Below are 19583 nucleotides of genomic sequence, written 5' to 3'. Positions count from 1 at the left end.
TCTACATAGGCTGACGGTGCACTGCTAATCTTTAGGCCATTCATTTACTCTAAACTATTCTCTATTTTCCCTAAACTGAGAGCAACCGTTACAAAAATTAACTATAAATATATAAATCTTTCAGTTGAATTTTGAAAACCAAACCCACTGCATTGATGGTTAATGGATGTTCCAATTCAATTAAATTCAGTTTATTTTGTATATCCGATTATCACAAATTACAAATTGGCCACAGTGGGCTTTACAATCTGTACACATACGACATCCCTGACCTTTGACCTCACATCGGATGAGAAAAATACTCCCTAAAAATATATATATATATTTGCAGTGATGGTCGACGATTGTTTTCCTGAAATGTGATGGCGCTCATTTCCTGAATAACGAACATTACTTTCTTAAATCAAAGCTGCACTAAATAATATTTATATAGAGCCACTTGACAGAAACCCTGCGGTTCCCTTCAGCTCCTCCAAATATTTTAACATATTCCAGCTCATTGTTTTGACAACTTTTTTATATTTCAATCGGTCAACCTTGTTTCCAGCGGCCGGCAGCTGTTTTCAGGATAAATGCTCACTGTCCTCTAGATGCCGACCAGCAGACGCATTGAACGACATGCTGGTGAACACGGTGGGCCTTTCAGCAGCTAAACTCCCTCTGGAGGCGGGTGAGACCAAAAATAGAGCTAAAAGGACATTCAGCAAACCGTCAGTCCAAATTAAAAACACATATTTTCCGACTATATCTTAAATAAAAACAGATTCGCACTTCAGTGGCACTTGAATGACAATTACTTATGTTATTACTTATGTTATTACTCATAGTATAACTTATATTATTACTTATGTTATTACTTATGTTATTACTTATGGTATTACTCATAGTATAACTTATATTATTACTTATGCTATTACTTATGGTATTACTCATGTTAACACTTATGGTATTACTTATGGTATTACTTATGTTATTATTTATGGTATTTCTTATGTTATTACTAATGGTATTACTAATGGTATTACTTATGTTATTACTTATGTTATTACTTATGGTATTACTCATAGTATAACTTATATTATTACTTATGGTATTACTTATGCTATTACTTATGGTATTACTCATGTTAACACTTATGGTATTACTTATGTTATTACTTATGTTATTACTAATGGTATTACTAATGGTATTACTTATGTTATTACTTATGGTATTACTTATGTTATTACTTATGCTATTACTTATGGTATTACTCATGTTAACACTTATGGTATTACTTATGGTATTACTTATGTTATTATTTATGGTATTTCTTATGTTATTACTAATGGTATTACTAATGGTATTACTTATGTTATTACTTATGGTATTACTTATGTTATTACTTATGCTATTACTTATGGTATTACTCATGTTAACACTTATGGTATTACTTATGGTATTACTTATGTTATTATTTATGGTATTTCTTATGGTCTTATGATATTACTTATGGTATTACTCATAGTATAACTTATATTATTACTTATCGTATTACTTATGTTATTACTTATGCTATTACTTATGGTTTTACTCATGTTAACACTTATGGTATTACTTATGGTATTACTTATCTTATTATTTATGGTATTTCTTATGGTCTTATGGTATTACTTATGGTATTACTTATGTTATTATTCATGGTATTACTTATAGTATTACTTATGGTATTACTTATGATCTTATGGTACTAATGTATTATTTATGGTATTTTTGTAGTTTGGCTTTCTTGAAGAAACACTACTTTCTTGATTCTTGTTGTTCTGAGTTTGTACTCATGGTTGATGAACTTATTGTAAGTCGCTTTGGATAAAAGCGTCTGCTAAATAACATGTGATGTAATGTAATGTCATACGAGCTGTCATCTAGCAGGCTTAATTATTAACGCTCCAATGAGAACACATTTCTCTATTTTATCTCTAAAGTGCTTTATCATGTGTTTTCATTCAGTAATTTTGTCCATCCCCTAAATTGTTTTTTTGTACCCCACAAGTTTCATATCTTCCGTTTTACTCCCCCATTTTCCCTCCCCCTCTAAATCCCACAGACCACCATCATCATCACCATCATCATCACCCACTGACCGTTGCAGGGAGGGGCAGTGTTGTATTGTCCGTCAGTCTGCAGCATGGGAGGCATGCTGCGGGCGGCTCCGTCCCTGGTCGGCACACTAGCGCGCGTCGGCTCCGTTTAGAGGGCAATTGGGATTAAGCCGCACAATGAACACCTGCAGCCCGGAAACTTGTTGACTTCAGCAGCGTTTGTAGGTAAGTTTAGACAGTTTTGACAAAAATGAAGAAAGGCGGGAACACTTTTTGAGGGGAGCAAAATCCCTCCAATGGCATTTCGGTGTTCGAGAAGTTGTTTGATCACACTGCCCAAAAGTTTTGGGCCGGTTCAGAATTACTTAATATGTGGAGATAACACAAATTCCACAAATTCGGTGTCAATTACTGAGTTTAAAATCAAATCAATGCAATGTGTTTTATGTTGGTTCTAATGTCATAGCACGTGAGCTTTGCCCTCACCGTGGTGGTTTGAAGGCTTGTTGCTTTAATGTTTCCGCACAGAGTAAAACTCTCAGCCAGGTCGAGCGTTGACCTACAGCAGCGGTACTGTCTCGTACTGTCTACCTGAGCATGAAGTCACTCTCCCTCTGTGTGTGTGTGTGGTAACCCGAGCTTCTCTTTGCTTTGGGAGACAGGCGCACGAGGTTTCCCTCCCGGCGCTTCAAGAGACGAGGACAGCGAGCAACAGATCGCGGATTGAATGTTCGGTTGAGGGCGACCTTCCAGACTTTTGTGTGTTCATGCGTCACAACAAACTTTGGAGACAAACATGTGATTTTGTTGTTGTTGTTTTGTTTATAAGAACGAGCAACAATTGACTCAGCCGTTCTACGTGTGAAAGGATCCCGTTAAGAAACACACCGGCATTGTAGCTTCAGCCAGAGACGTCGCTAATTTTGGTAATATAGTCCTTCTAATAACAGATTTTTTTCCCCGCAGTCTTTTACTTCCACAGTTTTACAACAAAATTAAACTTTCTTGACGTGTAAAGTTATCTTTGAAATCGAAAACACCACTGTAACAGCTCTGTGGCCGTCACCCGTGGGTTTCCCCCCAAAGCACCAAGGACTAGCCAACACCAATGAGCTTCTGTTAGGTAACATGCTAAATTTACCACACTTCAGCCAGCAGACTGTGCTTCAGCTCTGCTCTCTCTCTCTCTTTACCTCACTCTCTACTGCTCCTTTTGAGGGAGCAGCGTTGGCTGCTGGCTGATTTCCAATCAGCCAGCAGCCGAGGCCAATTAGAGACCCCACACAGCTGCCACAACCACATTTGTTACTCATGGCACGATTCAAATGGGGTACAAATCCATTTGTGACTACGAAAGATGAGTTCCCATGGTGGTCGGCCAGAAGAGGCGGGACTCCGCCTCTCCATAGAGAACCCTTAAGACCGGAAGTATAAAGCAAAACCTGTGAGGCCGAATAAACCTACAGATAATGATCAAGCATGTATCACCCCGCTTCCTTGAGCTCATTGTGTGTGTGTGTGTGTGTGAGTGAGTGTGTGTGTGTTAAAGTGCACCTCAGCTACCCATTGGAGGGAAAGCACAATGGATAAAGCAACATAAAGGTTCTTTCTTTCTTTTAAAAACAGAATTTGTATATGATCTTGCAATTTACAAGCCATTTATATTTACTGTCACCACTGGCAAACGGTGTAAACTGAAAAGTTCTTTAAAGAATTATTGTCATAATTTGAAACTTTAGGGAGTAAACAAAAGCATAAAGAAAACAACAAAATCCTAAATACCTCTTTAAGATGTGTCGATCTAAAAATAACTGTTTAGCTCTCAAGCTACTGTAAACTAATTAAATCACATGCACTACAATGACTTCCCAGCAGTCTGGATGATTCCATTAACGGGACCTCACTGTGGACAGACACAAGGTCTGCTCTGCACCGTTAACAGCAGCTGTCTCTGCTTCTCCGCCATTAGCACTCATTCTCACACTCATGTCAAAATATGTATCAGACAAGCTAACTCTCATCCTAGCTACAGCGTAGCGTGCCTTCTTTCCAACTCTCTATGGTATCCTCAAACACAGTTTGGTAATTTGTCTTTGCGTTTTTGCTTCACAAACAGATACCTGTGTTTCCATCGCTATGTCTATTAATATCAAAGTGGCCTGTTCCACCATCCCAGATGGACAGAATGCAATTGAATTAAGCTAATTCAATAAATTATTGTTACTCCCGCAATGTACTTTCTGTTATATCCAGTTCAAGAGGAGCCTTAAGCGAAATCAAGCTGCCCTTGCAAGTTCTGAGTAAATGGTTTTACCTGGAGCTTCTGATAGCAACCAGCTTTCTATATCACAAATGTGTTCGTAGTAACTGATTAAACACCATTTTATTTAATATAATAGCAACCAACCAGGTTTCCACAAACAGCAGTAGCCAGCGTTGGCTGGTAAAATAATATTGCATCTAAGTGGACAAATTCGTCCGAGGGCACGAAAAAAGAGGAGAGTCCAGTAATTACCTGTGCCTCGTTGCAAATAAATGTTTTAAATATAAATATTTTGTAATCTGTCTTAAAGTAATAGTCAGAGTATTGAGGGATCACATATCACACAAAAATCCATCTTGTCAATCTTCAAGTAACGCGTTTGTGCCCGGCAAGCTAATGAGGGTCTTAATGTGTGTGTGTGTGTGTGTGTGTGTGACACGACACGGCGAAACAGATGTTTTTGCTTTCCCCCCCGACTGGTTTAATGAGCACACGGTTCATCCAACCACCGATCTTATCAAAAGATTCTCAGATGGTTCTGTGCAACATGTGGCCGGTCAGGTCAAATATACGACAGCCAAATGTAAAAAATATACTGTATATCTTTTTTTTAGGACACCTCTTTGCTCCACTTATCTTCCCGCTTCAAAAACCAACACACTCTCCCGCATAGTCTCTCTCTCTCTCTCTCTCTCTCTCTTGAATCAAGCTGTTCCGCTTTCATTGTGTTAGTGGTAAAATGGGAACTGGACTTGACCCATTCGCACCAGTGCAATGTGTGCATCTGGCCCAGTGAGACATTAACATGGACTAGAGGAGAAAGTGACGACTGATGGAGCCACAGTCGCCCGCTGTGTGGATATGCAGCGTTTTGCTGTTGTATTTTTATCAGGGTTTGTTTTTCATCAAATCTCTATTCGCAGACTGTTTGCTGTAGATGTCTTTGTTTTAGCTTTCTACAGCACATTGTTTCCTTTGAAGCATGTTTCTATTTGTTTTTAAATTTTCACGTTTTTTAAATGATCTAGCATTGTTGCTAAAAACACATTTCTCCTCGTGAAAAAGTGCTGGGCCGATATCTGCCAGTGCCGACAGTGACAGCAGCAACATCCAGTCGGTTTTATCCTACATGTGTATCTATTAATTTACAGCGGCCGCGTTGTAATCTGTATTCCGGCTCTTTGTTTCCCCACAGCAGCTGTGTCAGGCTCCTCCTATCGGTCCTGCAATCAGGCAGGTGGCAATACAGCCACCTGCCACTCAGATAACCTTCCAGAAACAGAACCATGACATCACAGCTGTGTGTGTGTGTGTGTGTGGCCCCCTGTAGAGACATACCGGGCTTTCAACTCACTCCATAAGTATCCTTATTAGACCCTCGGAGCAAAGAAATTATTATTAAGAGCGAGAAAGCCACTAAGAGTGGAAGAGGGAGGGAGGGAGGGAGGGAAGGAGGGAGGGAGGAATAGTGGAAGGGTCGAACAAACACAGAACTTTAAATCAACTATACGAGTAGTTTTTTGTTGTTTGTGTGTCTGCCATGTGGCCCAAGAGACACAATATGACTCGAAGGCATGGTATCATGTCGGTGTGTGTGTGTGTGTGTGTGTGTGTGTGTGTGTGTATAACAGAGAGCGGCAGCACCTGTGCCGTCACCACTCCCCCCGACGATCTCGCCTCCCAGAAAGGCCGCGCGGGGTTCACGTGTCAGAGAGCTGAGGACAGTATGTGCGTCAGAGAACGTGGCGACGGATGAGTGACCACATCAGAGGACATTCCTCTCGTGGTTTCGACAGCTCAAGACATGCTGCCCGTGACCTTTCTAACGCTTGTAAGAAAGGTGAATAAATAGCTCTCTGCATGACAGCACTCATGTCAAAGTGAAATTATCACTTTTCCTCCTCCTTCCTTTTTTTACAGTCTTGCATAACTTACATCACATTGTTACGCCGTTTGAATCCATACAATCCAAATCAGTTTATTTTATACATACATGACATAACTTTTGGAGTGGTAAGCTAAGGTGCTACAAGACACTGACAAGCCCACCCTCTCGTATATAAACATAGAGACAAAGCTACTGTGTCAGAAACCTGACATCCACTAAAAGGTCAACGGCAGTGTGTCTTAAAGAAGCGCGGTGCCGGGCTGACGTGGACGTGTGGGCAGCCGTTAGCAAGCAGCTGTCCACATGAATATCCTGATGACACCAATACAGTTTTATTTCTGCCACTTGATGAATAGAACTCCAGTCGGCAGTAGTGTGATCCCTTTATCTCTGGGAATTACATCCATATTGGAAGAATCTGCATGTTGCTTTTTAGGCCTTTATGCTACAAAGAGGAACGTGCAGGTGTGGAGGTCAAAATGTGGGATGGACATGACAGGACTTTAGTGGGGAGGACCAGAGTGTGTGATTTGTGACACACACACACACACACACACACACACACACACACACACACACACACACACACGTATTGGTTTCTCATTTAAAATTGTAATTATAATCTTTCTCAAACATTTAGTGTTTTAGTTGCCTAAGCTACACCATACTTTACTATAAACCCAATCTTTCCCAAACCTTAGAGGAATAGTTTGCTTTTTTTCCCCCTCTTTTATAAAGAGTTAGCTGAGAATATTATTATCACTGTCCTCAGCATTGAGTATAAAGATGGAGTGAGCATTTGATTAGCTTAGCATAAAGACGCGAAACAGCTAGTCTGGCTCTGTTCAAAGGTTTAAAAAAGAAAAAAACCACACCGGCCACATTCACACAGTCCAGCCACCTCCCACACCCCCGCTGACAGATGCTGATGACGCTGACCTAAACTCTGTGACATTGCTGTTGTAGGGACCGGGCACCTCAGGCTGAACGGCCAAAAACAAAATCTCAAGGCTTCTTTCACCTCAGCTACAAAGATGTTTGGGTTATTTGTAGAATGGCTCTCGAGGATGGATCACCATTGACCGCTTCCCGTTTCCCCTCGGTTGTCATTAGCTTGCTCTCGGTTAAGTACTGCAGAATCCATCAGCAGATTTAGCCATCTGTTACTTCGGTTCGTTAGTAAGTTTCATATCTTTTTTTTCTTGACCTTTTGAACTACAGTGTAAAGCCAGGGGAAGTGGACCGAGCCTGCTGTGAGGCAGAGCGTGACACTGTACATATCTTTTGGGGGTAAAGGTAAACATCAGGGCAATGGGTGGAGGTGTTGCAGACAGTGAGGTGCTACAACAGTTTGACCATTGACTTTTGTCCGAACACCACCATCATAAATCAGGTGAGCTCCACTTCATCATCACCCTATCATTTTACATCTACACAAATAGGACTGTACATGTAAGTGGATTTCTTAAAGCAGAAAAATCATTTCCAGCCCTCGTGGAGTTGGGTTGAGCCTGGTCGGATAAATCTACTGATTGTTTGTGATCTGGTTTGACTCGACTGGCTGTCTTGCTTCATTGAGCCCTTCTTCCAACACACTACAGACTACACCATATATACATGTGTGTCAGTGTTCAGTTCACTATAATCTAGTTGTGTTGTTGCTCTTTATTTGACACTGCTCTAAGGTGAGTGGGGCGACAACAGCGTCGGAAATACACGAGGGCAAAGGGCAAAACTACCGCGATGAAATATGATTTTCCTCCTGATATCACGAGGAGAAGGGCAACAACTGCCCCCATAATTTCCTCTAATAATTTAGATAATTTAAAAGCTTTTTGTTTTTGTTCTTTGTTCGGTGTGTCCTATCTGTATGGCCTGTACTAGTTATAGGTAATCAATACATTAAATTTTTAACTATAAAAAATAAAGAAGTAAGTTATAATTGTTAATATTTGTTTAAAAAATTTAATAATAAATAACCACAAAGAAATGAGAATAAACTTGAATACGATTGTCTGATTTATGTTTCCTGTTTGTTTTTTGTTAAACAAATCTAAGGAAACACTTTTAATCTGTAGACTACTGCCTAATAGTCTTATTGTTGCTATTTGGATGACAATCGCTCATATACTGTCAGCCTAAATAAGTATATATATTATTTTTAAACAAAGTTTAAATGTTACTTCACAAGTTTCAAAAAGTGCCCGCAATTTCTCTTGAAATGCCCCTGGATTTCAGTCAGTGGTGGCAAAAAATGCCCCCTAACAAATATGGACACTTCCTACCCTGGGCGACAACATATATACCAACACCCAAGCGGGGCTCAAACATATTATTAAACAAGATATGATACTACCGAGCATAATTACCAGGTATCTTATTTCTGGAAAGAACATTTTTGCAGACTCTCAACTTAAAAAATTCACCATTTTGATGTTGAAAAAAATGTATTGTTCAGGCCCAGTCTGAGTGTAGAGTGGCACCTTTGTTCAATGTCAAAAGGGTGAACATAATACTTAAAAACAATGTGTGTATATATATATATATATAAATATAAATATAAATATAAATATATATTTATATATATATATATATATATAAATATATATATATATACAAATGTAATATATATATATTATATATCAATATATATAAATATATATATGTATATATATATATATATATACATATATATTAAGTTAGGATAGGTGAAGCTTTTAACTGTCCCAGGTGGCAGTGACACATTGATTCAATGCAAGACTTAATTACCCAGACACCCGATGAAGATATTATAGTGGGAGGAGTTCCGTGACCCTGGATTCCATGCATGAAGCAGTTCAACCAAATAGTATTGGGCAACACTGGTTTAGAAGGAAGTTTGGATTTTAAATCTGAGATTTTGATTCTTTACTAGCTGTGTTGACATTTCCCACCACTGGCCATCTTATCACCCGTGTAGATTTCAATGAAGTCAAGGCTGTCGCTAAGCTGCCGCTAAGAGCTCCGTCTGAAACCGCGTTCACGACAGCCAACCCGACATCGTACGCATGCAGGATGAGCACATATTGACTCACCCTGTCATTCATGGCCCGATTACTTTTATAGACCATGTGTGTGTGTGTGTGTGTGTGTGTGTAGTGGAGCACGCCAATATTTAGTCCTGTCATGTCGACTGCTCCAGCAGCTTCCTGTTTTGGCCTTCTGTTTGTTCTGCTTCATGTTGAACTCCCCACCTGACGGATTACAAGACCGTCTGTAAGAAATCTTATTTATTTCACTTTGTCTGAACACTTTTGACGGCAGGGAGCTGCTAATCTATTGAAAAGGCCGATGTTCAGAAGAGGATCAACGTGTTGTGACTCCGTGGCTTTCAAAGATGTAACGTGGCCTCACACTGATCTGGATGCTGAGCTCCTTCAGACTATATTGGTTGACTGAGTGTCAATAAATAAGGTTCTTGAATAATGTGACAGTTGGCTTTAATGTGATTGTTTGATGACGGCACACATGTGCTCTAGACTGCCAAACTAACAATTAAATAACAAGAAGAAGAAGAAGAAATGCACTTATACTGTTGGCTGAATGTCATGGTTTGTTTTTACTTCTCAGATATATAAGCTTGTAATACATATAATATACAATATATGGTGGTTAAATCTGGTGGTTAAATCTGGGGCGCATGGCGCATTTAAAATGTCTTTGAGTTGTTAGCAGTTCGACCAACAAGAGATTTGCACATTATACTTCTTATTTAGTAGCATTTAAATATCTGTTCAATTAAAAAAGCTAAAGATGTGAGAATATTTAAAAAATGGAAGCAGATTTGTGAAGCTGAATTATTTTCTTCTCATAACCCCTACGATTAATCTCGAGGGCCCTTTGGAGGGCACTCCAACATCACAAGAGTTAAAGTGAACTTTGTGTGAATTATTAATAAGTAATAATATTATTATAAGTGAATTATTTCATTATTTGTATTATTATTATTTGTATTATTTATTATTATTCTCGATCTCCCTGATGGCCCTTCCCCTATTCAGCTGATAATACTTCTGTTCTTCTACTTTTTAAAAGGCAGGACATTGACTGATAATGGAGTACTTTTTTATCAAAGTAACTATACAATGCTGCCGTGTGTGTGTGTGTGTGTGTGTGTGTGTGTGTGTGTGTGTGTGTGTGTGTGCGTGCGTGTACTATGGCTTTAATAGAACGATCAACAGCACCATCACATGGATGATTTTGACACAAGGTCGTGGCTGTGGTGACGGTGTCGCGGTCTGACCTTTACGACGTCAGCTTTTACGACGAAACGTGTTTAACATTTTCGCGAGAGGTCTTAAACTGTACAAGGAATGACAGCCATGTGTTCACACAGGCTGTCCACATACCATTTCACGTGTGCGTACGTGTGTGTGTGTGTGTGTGTTTCCACTGGTTTACAAAGATAACTCCCTTTCGTCTAATATAACACACACAGACACACATGCAGACCTGTGTAGGTATGCAGGCAGTCAACACACTCAGCAAACATAAATCAAACCAACAAAACTCTGAGGGGAGACACGTGAGGACACACACACACACACACACACACCCCAACACACGCACACGAAATGTCAGCCCGCGGTTGTTTTAGGTCACATGTTTTTCCACACTAATAGGAGGACATGCAGTCAGACCGATGGGCTGTCAATCTGAACGTGTTTCTCTACAGATATTTCATGGAGGCAAAGGCTACTCTGAATAATATAAATAGAATTAATGTGAACGTACATGCAATTTCAGATACCTTCCGAGTTTTCTATCATTAATGCCACGGACACATCTCGGTATTTAGGTTCAATACCCAGCGGGAGAAAAGAAAGGAGAGCCTCAATATTAGGACGAGTCCCCACCAGGAAGTGATGTAGGATTTAATGTAGCTGAATTGTGCGATAAATAAAAACAGAACTGAACTAGAATGGGCACTCGGTAGAGCGCATACCTTCACATATCACAAGCAGTGGCGGCTGGTGAAATTTTTTTTTGGGGGGGCGCAGTTGGGCGACGCGGTTTAAATAGCACTCAACAATGAGAAGAAAAGAGGTTTTGAGTAGAATATTGTAAAAACCAAAGCTTTATTTCAAGAACACAGCGTGCTCATCAACACTGTCCAATAACAACTATCAACACACTGTAACTTTGGGCATGAGAGGTTCAGAGCAGAATTCTTTAAGAAACATTGGGTTGGGTTTTAGAGGTTTGCAAAATAAAAGTTTCACCCTCACATGAAAGAGGTTCAGAGCAGATGTTACAGATGTGGAACGGGCATGGAAGAAGTCGGCTCAGATGGTGGATTTTCCCAGCACTTATTTATTCTGCAGAAGACAACAGAACACACACATTTGCCTTCTGATCTGTCTCTGCACTTCCACTTCCCTCAGCAAAATAAAACCATTGTCCATGGAAGACAGGACCACATTAAATCTAAATAATAACAATTCTCATCAAAACCATGACATGTAACATACAAGGGAAAACAGAGACCCTAATGGACAAAATAAATAACTACATGAGCTAGAGTCATTTCAGCAGAAACAGAGAAAATTCTAACTTTGAACAAAGGAAACACATACCTGCAGAAGACAACAGAACACACACATTTGCCTTCTGATCTGTCTCTGCACTTCCACTTCCTAGACACGCAAAACACAATTTACACAAGGAAAATATACGTCGGGCGACCGGATGTAGCTAAACAAACGGTGCCAAAGTGGCTCAATGAGACCGCCACCAAACGTATATGTTGACGGTCTAAATGACACGACAGCTGGACGCCGTGATCGTATTTGCGACCATTACTGTATGTAACATAAACGGTTAATTTTATAAAAGAATATAGCCAAAATAGTGCAACATCGTTTTCACTCAACTCACCCTCAGCAATATAAAACCATTGTGAGCAGGGTTGCCAGGTCTGTGTGACAAAACCAGCCCAATGGCCAATCAAAACCAGCCCAAAACCAGCCCAATATCAGAACTCAAAATATGCCCGTGCCAAACCATATACACTGCTTTTAAAGTCCAACAGCATTGCTATCATTGCCAAATATATTGTAATATCTACAAAGTAACAACATATGTTTAGTTTGCCAGCATTAAAAGCAGTTTTCCTAAACAGTTATTTCCCTATGTCCTAAAATGGCCTTGTGTAATTAGATACAGTATATTATCATAAATAAAATGTGTGCGTGCTGATCTGGAGTCAGTTTGGTAGGATTTGGGTATGAATAAATTATTTCATTTAAAATATGGATTTTTATTTAAAGATATTCATGTAATTTGCATGCAAAATAGGTCTACCCGAACCAAGGACAAAAAATTCAACCCGCGCAACACTTCAAAAGTGGCCCGATTCCGCAGGAAAACCGCGGACCTGGCAACACTGCTCTATGGGCTGAGGGAACATACGGGTCTCTGATCTGCCGAATAATCCAATCGCGTGCGCACATTTGTGCGCCCCAAGATTCCCGGTTTCATCCGCCAATGTGAAGCCGGTCTTTGCCAAAACGACTGAAATGTTGTATCAATGCCGTACACACACGTTAGACCAGCGCCCCGAAAAAGGGGAGGGGCTTCTCTCCGTGATAATGGCGATATATTATATTTTTTCACATTAACTTAAGTGGTTGTTGACAGGGGCTTACGGTCTCCCACACACATTTAGCGCGTCAACACGGTATATTTACTATTTAAATGATTTGGCATATAATGTTTTTTGACAGATTTTTTTTTTTTCTTCTTCTTTTTTTTTCATCTCCAAATTTTAAGAGGGGCGGCGCCCTAGCGCCCCCTATGGACGAACCGCCACTGATCACAAGATTGGGCATTGAATTATGAACATTTTGGCATTAGTTGCATGCCAATTGGATAAAAATTGACCGTGCTACACTCAAAGAAATGACTCATTGGATGAACTCAATTAAATTGTTGGCAGGGTTTCCATCCAATAATTATATGCAACTCCAACTCAAATTTAGCACATCAGTGCAATACAATGTAATTAAGTTAGTCCAACTCATTTGTATCAAATACATCTAAAATAAAATAACGATATTCATTAAATTAAATTAATTTGTGTTTGTCCAACTCAAAATATAAACTAACTAACTAACTAAGAAAATATGCAAACTCCACACAGAAGGAAAGCCCCGACTGGGAATTGAACCCACAGACCTTTGGCTTTAAGGCAACAGTGCTAGCCACTACACCACCGTACAGCCCTGAAAGTGTCTTCACCTTGTAAACAACTGATTTTCAGCTGGCGCATGTGCAAAGGGTAGTCCTCAATGAAACACATTTATTTTGAGTTGATATGCACACCATCTAACCTAAATAAATCTAATAAATGAAAGAATTCATACATTTTGTGTTCCACCCATTAAATATAAATATCTATTTTTGTAATTGATTTATTTAAATGTATCAAACAATATTTAAATGTGTCACCTCGAAGAAGGGCTTGAATCGTTTTTGTGAGTGTAACCTAAATAAATCTAATAAATGAAAGTATTCATACATTTTGTGTTACACCCATTCAAAATAAATATCTTCGTTTTGTAATTGATTTATTTAAATGTATCAAACAATATTTAAGAAGGGCTTGAATCGTTTTTTTGAGTGTATGGTAAAAAGAAGATGTTGACCTTTTCATGACCTTGACCTTGACCTTTGACCCGTTTGATCCTAAAATCTAATCAAATGGTCCCCGGATAATAACCAATCAGCCCACCAAATTTCATGCGATTCGGTTAAATACTTTTTGTGTTATGCGAGTAACACGCATACAATGCGAAGGTAAATATGCTGATTTATACTCTTTCCAAGAACCCAATCCGAGCTAACGCTGATGACATCATTAGGGTTATTTCCTCAGACATTAAAAGTGAATGCCCCTGTGCGCTCCACTGGAGAGGAGGTCATGGATAAGATTAGGCCCGCTTCACACACCAGAGCTGACATTACTCCAACCCCTAAATAATTGTGAGGCATGCTAGCCCCGCTCAGCGATGACATTGTTTCACAGCCAGAAGGGGTGGTTTTCTCCTCTTTGATGTTATCTTCAGACGGGACCCTCTGCGACTGATATACACAAAATCAATACGTTGGAAACCGATATTCTCAATCGATGTAAATGCAGCATGTTTATGCATCTCATTTAGTCAAGATCGTTGTATAAGGTTGTATATCTCATCTTGCAAAATATCAGGAAAACAATATACAACCAAGTAGATCAATGAATTATCTCTATATTTATACAACGCTTCAAAAGGAAATAATTTACTTTTCATTCCACTACTTTTTATTGGAAAACTCTAATCTCCGATCCTGTTGGTTCTCGAGGGTTTTTAAACAACTGTCTCCTATATTTGCAGGTGGCTCAGCGCCTCCAGCAGCAACCGTGGACTCCAGTTCCCACAATCCTCAGATAGCATGTTTCTGTGGGCAGGAAGTAAAGCAACTGACGGAAGAAGTGAGCGCAGGTATTTAATCTCCAAAATACTACAAGTCTGTGTGCTGGAAATAACAAAATACTATGTTTGTAAAGTAGTTGACCTCATATTGTAATTCTAAGTCATTGAATGTGGCTGAACTGTCATTTTAAGAGTAAGATGATGAATCAGTTAAACTGTAAATGATGAAAGAAATATATATGAAATTGAAGTTGAAGGCACAGTTTAGGTCTCTGAACTCTAAGTAAGTGACGAGCCAGCTGTTGTGTAAGTCAGGGGTGTCAAACTCATTTTCACCGTGGGCCACATCTGCATCAGGGCTGCCCTCAAAAGATTGTCACTGAAACATATAAATGTATAAACTACGACCCAACATATTGTTAAATAACTCTAAATTTGTTTATTTGAGTGTAGAAATATTGTACATAAGAAATGTCTCTAATATAATATAAATCCATTTAATTTGAAACCTTCAAAATAAAAGCACAGGATATTGTTATTATATTTCTTGAAGAAAAGGTGATTATAAGTCTTTGAAGTTGTCAGGGGCCACATGAAATGATGTGGCGGGCCGGATTTGGCCCGCGGGCCTTGTGTTTGACACCTGTGGTGTAAGTGGACACTCAAAAACCAATAAGAGTTGGACACACTGAAGTAATCAGGGAACGACGAAGAGCAGTTGAAGACCAATTTAAAGCGCCAGAGACAGTTAAAGTTTGTGAAAGCGACATTTAAGTGCCTTGTAATTTCATACATGAGTATGAGTATACTCTGAAATAAAATTATTAAATTATCTGGTTCAAATGCAGAACATCTCATACATTTAATCCATGAATAGAACATTTAATGAGTGAACTATGTTTTCAGTGTACAGATGTTTTATGACAATTGTAATGTTTGTAAAGTGTTGTAAAAAGCACCGTATGATTCAAATGTATTATTATTTATTAAAAGGGGTAACAATTCTTTTTAAAAGACGGTCGACAAATAAATTGGCTCCAGGATGTACGTTCCCGAGGCCCAGGAGTATGTTCACATGAAGCCTCCACGATCATCGAGCAAGGTTTACGTCTGAGGATCTCGTGTAGCGTTCAGGCTCATGAGGAGAAAGAGGTTCCACGAGGTCGACGTGCAGACGCATACCTGGTTTAAAGATTATGAAGTCACAGGTGAAGGAATCCCCATCGCGATTGTGTTGTGATGCCAAGTGCCTCGCATTCTTTAAACAAAACTTAATAATAATAATAATACATTTAATTTCTATAGTGCTTTTTGAGATACTCAAAGACACTTTACATGTTAGATTGATACACCGTAGACACAGCTACGGGGAGCAATTCAGGGTTAAGTGTCTCGCTCAAGGACACATCGACTAGGGCGGGGATTGAACCGCCAACCCTCGGATTGAAAGACGGACCTGCCAACTAAGCACTTAGTTACTTTTTGATAACTAAGAAACTTTCTTACTGGGAGTGGCAACACCCCAGTCTGCAGTTCATTATATTTAGAATGAATGAATCTAATATTAAAAAGAAAGAGAAAAGGCCATTCAGAGCTCCTCAGGTCTCGGCACACACTTATGGACATTTATGGACGTGTTTCAGGACTTAATGTCTAGAGGTGTGTCCGATGTTGACTGGAAAGTAAAAAAGAAGAAGAAGAAAAAATGTAAAATTGTGGAGGTCTATCTTTTAATATTGACCTCTTTTCAGACCCGCCTACCCAAAGAGTCGTGAATATGACGTCCTGGACAAGAAGAAGACCGTGACCGCTCTGAGGGCCGGGGAGGACCGAGCCATACTGCTGGGCCTCGGCATGGTCGTCATGTCCGTCATGATGTACTTCGTCCTGGGAATCACCATCCTGCGCTCCTACGCCGACCGGTAATAACAAGCCCCCCGACCCCCCGTGACCTCACTGGGATGTTGTTCATCTGCATGTTCTCACTCGGTGACTAACCAAGTGTGTTGATCGGGAACGATTGCTCCTTCGCTACAGCGTGTGGACGGACGAGAACAGCTGCACCGTCGTGAACTCCACCATCGTGTGCGACGTGAACTGTTCGTACAGCTGTGGAACCGAGTGCCGGGCGAGTTCCCGTTACCCCTGTCTCCAGGTCTTCGTGAGCCTCAACTCCTCGGGAAAGGTGGTGCGCCTGTTGCACAACGAGGAGACGCAAGAAATCAACGCCGAGGTCTGGACTCTGAACCGTACCGTTAATAACGCGCCACGAACAAGCCCAATGCAAGTAAACAATCATGAATTTTTCTCTTTAAAAAAACAAACAAATTCTTCCCTTTAGTGCTTCTACGTCCCAAAGTGCCGGAGGGACTACGCGGCCACGCACGTGGCGGTTCAGAACATTTCGGAGCGCCTCCGGTCCCAGCACACGGTTCAGTGTTTCGTGGACCCCACGGAGAGAGTGGACAGCGCCATCCTGACACAGATATACGGTCGGGGAACCGTCTTCCATTCCCTGTTCTGGCCGACCTGCACCTTGATAGGAGGAATCGTCATCATTGCCATGGTGAAGCTGACCCAGTACCTGTCCATCATGTGCGAGAGCAAGTGATCCGCATCAAGAGGTGAAGGGTGGGATGGCCTTGAGTTCAAAAGGAAGCTCCCCGGAGTATGGAAACAGGGGTGGGGGGGGGCGACCGGAGCAGCTTCAAGTGGGCCGAGGCCAAAGGACACGGCGAGAAAAGCCCCTTAAAGAGAAGCGGTCCGGCTTGCAACCGCCGGAGCGTTTCAGAGACACGTGACAATCCAGACGCTGCTAGAAAAGAGGAGGATATACTTTTACAGGTCAGAAATCCAGGTTGGAAGATGAACTGATTCTGGTTTGCAACCGGTTGAAGTCAGTGACAATAATGTCCACTCTTCTCATTGGCCAGTCAGTAGTTTTCAAAAGGATTTGTACAAATGTGACAGGATGTTTTTAACAGCTCTGCGTTGTGTAGCTTTAAGGCGCTGGTTGTTAAAGGAATGAAGCACGCGTCTGTGCTTTCTCGCCCACAGATGAGAAGATTGATATCATTCTTGTATTCGGCCACCAAATATGAAGCTGCAGCTGATTGGCTGAGTACAAATACGGATCAATAAGGGTAAAAACAACTAACTTTCCTGGTCTCGTGCTAAAGACCAGAGGATATGTTCGTGGCAGCCTTTCAGATAGAGTAATGTGACTTCAGTGCCTCATGCAATGCATTTAAGGAAATGGCCTGATGACTGTGATTGATTCTAAATGTTGTATCCAGACATGTTTTGTTATATGAATGAATTGCACTATCAATAAACACAATGTGCCTGTGAGCTCTTCATAATGACGTTTGACACATAAATATCTTTATTTATTTTGACAGTTTCACAGTTTGATATCATGCCATTTTGGATTATGTGAGCCGTTTCATCTAGACGAGCCCTGTGTGGACTGGGTGGTGAATACCTTTTGTTGTTGCCGGCAGGCTCTTAGAAATGTAGATTCAGTATTATTTGTAATTCAATATATCTGGAGGAATTAAGCCACATAATATCTGGTTTGAAAAAGAAAACATGCAAAAACATACACTGCCATTTAAAAGTTTAGAATCACTCAGAAGATGACACCATTTTCAAGAATACTCATCTTTTTACTTATCACATCAGTTAAATATATAGGCAATATTCAAGACATTATAAAGGTTATACATTCCTGCTTTATTTAATATTTGTGTTCTTTAAGCTTTAGTGCCTTTAGTAATTCAAATAGTGAAACATCTAATTTCTTATATATATAAATATATATATATAAATAAATATATAAATATATAAATATATATATATATATATACACTACCGTTCAAAAGTTTGGGGTCATCCAGACAATTTTGTGTCTTCCATGAAAACTCACTTTTATTTATCAAATGAATTGAAAATTGAATTGAAAATATAGTCAAGACATTGACAAGGTTAGAAATAATGATTAATATTTGAAGTATTAATTTTGTTCTTCAAACTTCAAGCTCAAAGGAAGGCCAGTTGTATAGCTTATATCACCAGCATAACTGTTTTCAGCTGTGCTAACATAATTGCACAAGGGTTTTCTAATCAGATATTAGTCTTCTAAGGCAATTAGCAAACACAATGTACCATTAGAACACTGGAGTGATAGTTGATGGAAATGGGCCTCTATACACCTCTGGAGATATTTCATTAGAAACCAGACGTTTCCACCTAGAATAGTCATTTACCACATTAAACAATGTATAGTGTGTATTTTTGATTAATGTTATCTTTATTGAAAAAACAGTGCTTTTCTTTGAAAAATAAAGACATTTCTAAGTGACCCCAAACTTTTGAACGGTAGTGTATATACAGGACTGTCTCAGAAAATTAGAATATTGTGATAAAGTTCTTTATTTTCTGTAATGCAATTAAAAAAACAAAAATGTCATGCATTCTGGATTCATTACAAATCAACTGAAATATTGCAAGCCTTTTATTCTTTTAATATTGCTGATTATGGCTTACAGCTTAAGAAAACTCAAATATCCTATTTCTAAATATTAGAATATCATGAAAAGTATACTAGTAGGGTATTAAACAAATCACTTGAATCGTCTAATTAACTCCAAACACCTGGAAACACATTTTCAAATGTTTGATTTTGTTTTGCTGTTATAAATCTTTTTTTTAACTTGGTCTGAGGAAATATTCAAATTTTATGAGATAGGATTTTAGAGTTTTCTTAAGCTGTAAGCCATAATCAGCAATATTAAAAGAATAAAAGGCTTGCAATATTTCAGTTGATTTGTAATGAATCCAGAATGCATGACATTTTTGTTTTTTAAATTGCATTACAGAAAATAAAGAACTTTATC

At 39.4% G+C, this 19583-nt stretch overlaps 1 protein-coding gene across 2 annotated transcripts; it reads left to right on the top strand.

Moving 5' to 3' along the window:
* The first annotated feature begins 2217 nt into the window (after positions 1 to 2217).
* On the top strand, positions 2218 to 18051 carry LOC130194436 (calcium-activated potassium channel subunit beta-2-like). Of its 2 annotated transcripts, none has more exons than XM_056415470.1 (5): positions 2218 to 2306; positions 14647 to 14754; positions 16437 to 16607; positions 16723 to 16918; positions 17027 to 18051. In XM_056415470.1, exons 2-5 carry the CDS (start codon positions 14705 to 14707, stop codon positions 17294 to 17296), a joined length of 687 nt encoding a protein of 228 aa, XP_056271445.1. In that variant the 5' UTR covers positions 2218 to 2306; positions 14647 to 14704; the 3' UTR covers positions 17297 to 18051. The 2 variants fall into 2 exon arrangements, with proteins under 2 accessions (XP_056271445.1, XP_056271446.1); XM_056415471.1 differs by lacking the exon at positions 2218 to 2306 and adding an exon at positions 7417 to 7625.
* Positions 18052 to 19583: the final 1532 nt, after the last annotated feature.

The sequence above is a fragment of the Pseudoliparis swirei genome, chromosome 5, assembly GCF_029220125.1.
Source record: "Pseudoliparis swirei isolate HS2019 ecotype Mariana Trench chromosome 5, NWPU_hadal_v1, whole genome shotgun sequence".
NCBI lineage: Eukaryota > Metazoa > Chordata > Actinopteri > Perciformes > Liparidae > Pseudoliparis > Pseudoliparis swirei.
The sequence above is the reverse complement of the archived record's forward strand: the minus strand, read 5'-3'. Positions and strand labels throughout refer to the sequence as shown.

Bases quoted from the DNA above. Each gene is read 5' to 3' on its own strand.
- LOC130194436 (XM_056415470.1), top strand. From the start codon at position 14,705: ATGTTTCTGTGGGCAGGAAGTAAAGCAACTGACGGAAGAAGTGAGCGC. The intron at 16,608-16,722 runs GTAATAACAAGC...CCTTCGCTACAG, and splicing joins CTGCGCTCCTACGCCGACCG to CGTGTGGACGGACGAGAACA. The intron at 16,919-17,026 runs GTCTGGACTCTG...TCTTCCCTTTAG, and splicing joins CGCAAGAAATCAACGCCGAG to TGCTTCTACGTCCCAAAGTG.